The 6,621-nt window shown below is 40.4% G+C and overlaps 1 protein-coding gene across 1 annotated transcript in view; it reads left to right on the top strand.

Annotated features, from left to right (window-relative positions):
• LOC132114130 (ADP-ribose glycohydrolase MACROD1-like) overlaps window positions 1–6,621 on the top strand; it is a 57,523-nt gene that overhangs the window by 27,626 nt on the left and 23,276 nt on the right. The window contains exon 4 of the mRNA XM_059522257.1: window positions 2,930–2,959. Coding sequence (XP_059378240.1) covers window positions 2,930–2,959 — 30 coding nt within the window. The remainder of the gene's footprint in view (window positions 1–2,929; window positions 2,960–6,621) is intronic.

The following is a 6,621-nucleotide window of genomic DNA, read 5'->3' as shown; positions in this document are numbered from 1 at the left end:
GATATAACAATATCACAAGTGCTGGTTTTTTTTTTCTTGAATATCTACATGATTGCAAAAGTGATATTATACAATAGTTCAGCAATCAAAGTTAATATTGTGTTTAAATTTTAGGCACAGTATTGTCTTTATTGTCTGTTTTTCTAATTTTCACCAACGAAAATCCATGAATACATACATATTATCATTATTTACGCAATGTTGAATCAAAATTATCTTTTTTTTTAAGTTTATTTTTGTGATGTCTATTCAACATTGCAATTGGAATGGCTTTTCTTTTCAATTAATTTAATTGGCACACTATATAATAAATACTTTACAGCTCTATATTATGTTATACTTTTAAACTTTTTTTTTTTTACTTATGATTTTCAAGCCATTAAAAATGTTTAATCATGTTTAAACCTTTTTCAGAAAAAAATAATGAATTCATTCTAAAACGCAAAAACCCACTCTCAATTGGTCTCTGTCTTGTGTATTGTTGAGCAAACTCATGCTGTGCTGTTTTCTTGAAGGAAAAAATACTTTTTTTTCACTTTTGTTCTTTTCATCTTTTCATTTAATGTTTTCATATTCTTGATCCCTCTATACCTCCCGGCTTCTATATCTCTTGTTCTCTGTTTGCCTCTCCTCCATGTCCATCTCTCCTCTTACCCCCAACCTTCTGTTGAACTTTTTTTGATTCTCAACTACTCATCCAGTTGTTTTTCTTTTTTCTAATCTCTCTCTGTGATCCTAATGCACACGTAAACTCTCATCATTGCCGTACATTTAAAACTCTTTTGAACCAGGAGAAACTGCTGTATCTGTTAGGAGAACACAAGATCCGCTGTGTGTTTGCTGCTCAATATGTGTCTGCCTATCACTAGAAAGAGAAAACACTCAACCTGCCCTGATCTGGTGTGTCCAGCACATGTAGATTATGTTATGCCATATTACTGTATTATATTACTTAGATGTATAATTTGCCTCTGTAAATCTAATACTTTATCTAATTTTATTTCTAACATATACACTTACATACACTAACTATTTTTGCACTACATGCTTAATACTTTTTATATATTTTTATTATTACTATTATTCTTTTTCTTTCTGTTAATACATATGTGCACTATTTGTAAGCAGCCCAGCTGCAACTGCTTTGGCAATACAAATGTACAGTTTTTGTCATGCCAATAAAGCTCACTTAAATTAAATTGAAAATATTGCCTCTTGCTGTGTGCTTTGCAGTGTCGAATTGACACTAAGAATGAGCACAGTATTTTTGTTTACAATCCCAACCTCTGTATTGATGTTCATGGACATTGTTTTCGTAGATCCACTTCATCCTGCCTGAAAGCAATTGTTACAGTTCTGAATAAGAAGATTGCATTTTGTGAACATTCCCACATACAATCTCATCAAGTCAGTATGCCTCACAGAGTCGTGTGTGTGTGTGTGTGTGTGTGTGTGTGTGCGTGTGCGTGTGTGTGTGGGTGTGTGTGTGTGTGTGTGAACATTATCATCTCTATGGTACTACTGTCACCCTTCCCCTGGGTAAGACACTGCACACAGGGTTTAAGCAGATGGCAAATCTCTCTCCCTGGGGTATCAACTTACAGCCTTCGCTCATTCTTTCTTCCACTGTTTTGCTCTCTGTGCATATCTGATCCCTATTTTTCTTCTCACTGGTATTTTTTTATCTGACAGACAGAACTGAGAGGGACATCCACTTGCAAATGACATCTGTCCTGCCCTGTCTCTCCTGTCTCTCTCATCTCGTCTGTCTCCATCTTTCCTCCTTTGCCCTCCCTGTGTAATTAACTAGGTTTCAGTAACAAACCTTTGGGCTTTGGGGTTGCTATGGTTACCTCTCTCTCTCTCTCTCTCTCTCTCTCTCTCCTTACTGATTTCTATTTGTCAGTCTATCTCCGTTGTTAAATTGTGTGTGTGCATGTTTGTCCTTTCTTCAGAGGCTGTGTCTATTTGTTTGAAAAAAATGTGTTTGTCTTGGCCTACATTAACTCCATCTGGTAAATTATTTGTTGGCTCATAAGCTCATCACTTATCATGCGGTTTAATGTCCATGTGCAGAGGTGTAATGAATTTTAAATGGGAAAAAATAATCAGCAATCTTATTGCTCATTTGTGTTTTAACTTCACTGTCTGATCATGAAACAATGTTGTCTCAGTGCTGCATTGTTGTGCAACTGCCTTGTACCCGATGCAAATTTTTCAGTATATTTATATTTCATTCAGGTCTCGTAATGAAAAATTAGCTCTGCATCTACAAGTTTAATTTGTACAACTGGATAAAGGCTTTTGTTTCACCTATGACACAGGTTCAAGAACCTGGTTTTTATTGAATTGATGGAAATGTCAATTAGCACTTTGAATGACCAGGCTCACGACTTTATTTTGCTTAGTTTACTAAGCAAGCAGAAAACTGTAAGGGACATAAAGCACATCTATGCAGTCTGACAAAGGAGCTTATCCTCTATCTGAATGAATTATTGCACATTTAAAGGGTTCATATAGTGAAAAATATTATATTATACACTACCATCTCTTAAAACAAATTCATATTTTTTGTTGGCAAGAACACAGTAAATAACACAGTAAAGATATTTATAATTATTGCAGAACAACTGATGATATTAAGAAATTTAGTTGTGCACCAAATCAGCTTTACCACCACAGGAATTCACAAGTTTTTTTACACTGATTTTTGGTTAAATGAACTTTTTTTCAAGAACATAACGTTTTTGATTGGTAGTGTATTAATATAGAGTTCTTGAATTAATTCTCATACTTCTAACCTCTGATTGAATTTGTATCGTCAGCCACCAGCAAGACATTAACTTGGTTTTAAGTTGCTGTTTTTTCTTGCTGTAATGTCTCTGACATCTTCCCTGAAGAGTGCTCGGTTTTCTTTTTGTTGTTTCAGCTAACAAGACACTTCTGGGTGGTGAAGGAGGTGAGTCAATTCTCCCCCCCCCCTCTTTTTCAGAGGCTGAATGAGACAAATCTAGACACAGCTCAAGAGGGAAAAGACATTAGAGGAGAGAAGCATTGGAGAGGTGAGAGGAATTAGAAGGTGAAAGAGAGCAAGTGAGAATCAGCAGGTGGAAACAAAGGTGAGAGAGCGAGAACGTATGTGTGTGATGGGAACTGTTGTCAGCCTGAGGCTTAGCACTTTTCAGAATTTGAACAGACGATCTCTGATAGCTCCTTGAGTGAGAACAGAGGCACTATTTGAGGAGCAAAAGAGCGATTAGAGAACCAGTGAGATGAAATGAGTGCTAAACTCTTAAACCTTCTCTGATAGAGCTGCCCTTCCCTCCCAATGCGCACACAGACATGCCCCAACATCGACTAGAGAAAAACAATTCATCAACAGATTATGAATAAAACGTTGGAATTAAAGAGAGACTGTGCTTTTTTAAAACTGTTTGCTTACTGTGATTTATTAAGAAGTATTTTGATCTGACAAGATGGTACATCATCTCAGGAATACAGTAAAGCCTTCAGATTTCTCCCATCTATCTGTACATACACAAATACACCAAACAGTGAGCTTCTTCGGCATTGCAGCTTGACAAACAGTTAAGTCTTAACTAATATTTAAAGGACAGAAAAGTACCATGCTGCCATGATGTTTTGGATATGGTGTCATGGTAATTCTATGTATTTTTGTATGTTTCATGATAGATTTTGTAGTATTGTTTGTAAGTACAATCAGGAAAATGCTGTCATTGTTAGACATCGAACATATAAACTACAGCCCATCAAATAAGTTGTTTTCTCCAGAGGATCTGTAAACATCTGCAATTATTTCCGATTGCACTTTTAGTCATTAGTTATGGGCCTGTAATGTTCCGGCTCCCGAGAGGCTCTAAATAACAAATGTGTTACATGAAACAACTGTTTTTCCAATAGACTGTGCACAGTATGAAACCACCTCTAACCTTAAATAGCAACAGTAGAAACAATCTCATATCAGCACACCCTTTTCAACCAGGCTAGCTGCTAAACCATCTTGACGGTATTAAAGGGATCATATGACATTGCTAAAAAGAACATTATTTGGTGTATTTGGTGTAATGCAATGTGTTTATGCGGTTTAATTTTCAAAAAACACATTATTTACCACATACTGTACATTATTGTATCGCCTCTATGCCCCGCCCTTCTGAAATGCATACATTTTTACAAAGCTCATTGTTCTGAAAAAAGCAAGGTGTGCTCTGATTGGCCAGTTATCCAGTGCGTTGTGATTTGCCGAATGCCTTAAGCGTGTGACGGAAATGTTACGCCCCTTAACATACTGTGCCATCTCCCAGACCAGCAGCTTGAAACTCAGTCCAGCTGCTCTGCTCGTGCACATCCCATCATCAGTTCTCTTTTAGCAGTTCAGTCAATGTACTGTTAGACTAAGAAGATCCAGTTAAATAGAAAGATTTGTTTGCGATCCGGACATCACTAGACGAGACAAAACCAATAAAACCCATTACAAACTAGGCATTTGTTGCATCCAGTGGGGCCATAATTACTGATTATAATAACTTATACTGTTGCGTATAGTGCTGCGTAAACATAAAGCCATGTCTGCATTTGTTATCGGAGAAACAACAAACAACAAGCGCTACTCTACACTGCTCAAAACTTGTGTTTGAATCATCATTGGCAAATAATTTAAATATAAAAAACTTACTTACAGGCTGTGAGTCACAAGCGCCAGACTGTACTTGCAAAGTTGGAACTGCCCCACTTTATAGAAACAGCCACACTGTAGGCTACTAACAGCGAGAATAAAAGTTATGCCTTCTTTCTTTGCATAAACATTTGTGCGGTGCTATGCAAATCTTCCCACATTGTGATGTAGACATGTGGAGGTGTGTTAGAACGAGCCATTTTAGGAGGGAGTGGACAAGTCCTAACTTCTTTGCAACTTTACAGATCTTCTCTATGCAAAAAAGGAAAAAAGGAAAAATGTAAATTACATCATATGACCCCTCATATGAGAACTCAAAATTCTCTTATCACTTACACGCACTAATGTCATTCCAAACTTAAATTCATTCCTTTCTTCTGTAGAACACAAAAAATTTGTGACCCTGGAGCACAAAACGTACTCGGTTACTAAACGTAACCTCGGTTCTCTCTAGAAGAGCGAACGAGTACTGCGTCTTAGCTAAGACGCTACGGGAAAAGTCTCTTTTCACGAAATACTGAAGCAAAAAATTATCCTTAATTTTGTATTTTTGTAAAGCGCATTTGCAGCAGTACACAGCCATAGGCGAGACGGCTCGTTCGCTCATTGGCTTGTTCTGCGGCAACTGCACAGCCTATCGAGCGCGGGCTGATGCAACATCAGACCAATAAGGGCGCTTCGCGCCCTTCTTGCCACTTCCCGCCGAAACGGGTGTGGCCCAACCTATAAAAGGAGCTCGAAAAGGCTGACTCACCTGATTTATTTCATCGCCGAAGCGAACCAGAGTGAATCGTGCGCACGGCAGAGAACGCAGTACTCGTTCGCTCTTCTAGAGAGAACCGAGGTTACGTTTAGTAACCGAGTACGTTCTCTTACGAGAGCTCTCTCGTACTGCGTCTTAGCTAAGACGCTACGGGAACCCAATGTAAAACGCCGTGCGCGCAGGGATCACACACCAATAAACCTGAAGCAACGCCCAGGATTTACAGTGCACAGTCACCTGAGGGACTCACAGAGAGTCCAGGACAGAAAAGGGAAAAAGCCCTCCGTCCCATATCTAGCAGCATCCGTAGATGCGGCAATATGACGTCACACAGCCGAGGCAAGGCCTGACCAATGTGGCAATGCGGGTCTTACGCAATACTGCCCATATAACAGTCGGCAGCGCATAGCGCTCGTGAACTCAGAATTCCCCTCAGGGCCCTGATTCGCCTATACCGACAGCAGCCTTGCTTGCAAGGCGGGAACCTCCAGGTTATAGAACCTGATAAATGTAGACGGCGAGGCCCAACCTGCCGCCATACATATATCCTGCAAGGAGATCCCAGTAGACCACGCCCACGACGAGGCGATGCCTCTTGTGGAGTGTGCTCTGACACCCAACGGGCACTGAAGGCCCCTGGAAGCGTAAGCTAACGCTATGGCGTCAACTATCCATCTGGATAGAGTCTGTCTCGAAACAGCCATTCCCTTGGAACGCCCACCGAACGAGACAAATAGCTGCTCCGTCTGCCGAAAGGCAGCAGAGCGAGACACATAAGCTCTTAAAACCCTGACAGGGCAAAGAAGACTCGAGTCTCCATCCTCCCCTGACACCGGCAGGGCAGACAGGGCAATAACCTGAGCCCGAAACGGTGTGTTGAGGGATTTCGGCACATAACCGTGCCTAGGTTTGAGTATGACTCTTGAGTCATTGGGCCCAAACTCCAAGCACGACTGGCTCACCGAGAGCGCGTGCAAATCACCCACACACTTCACAGAAGCGAGAGCCAACAAGAATACTGTCTTGAACGACAGATGCTGAAGGCTAATCGATTGGATAGGCTTGAAAGGGGGACCTTTCAAGGCCTCCAAAACCGCCGCGAGGTCCCACATAGGGACTGACGGAGGTCTGGGAGGATTCAGCCTCCTAGCTCCTCTGAGGA

Source organism: Carassius carassius, chromosome 33 (assembly GCF_963082965.1).
Source record: "Carassius carassius chromosome 33, fCarCar2.1, whole genome shotgun sequence".
Classification (NCBI taxonomy): domain Eukaryota; kingdom Metazoa; phylum Chordata; class Actinopteri; order Cypriniformes; family Cyprinidae; genus Carassius; species Carassius carassius.
The sequence above is the reverse complement of the archived record's forward strand: the minus strand, read 5'-3'. Positions and strand labels throughout refer to the sequence as shown.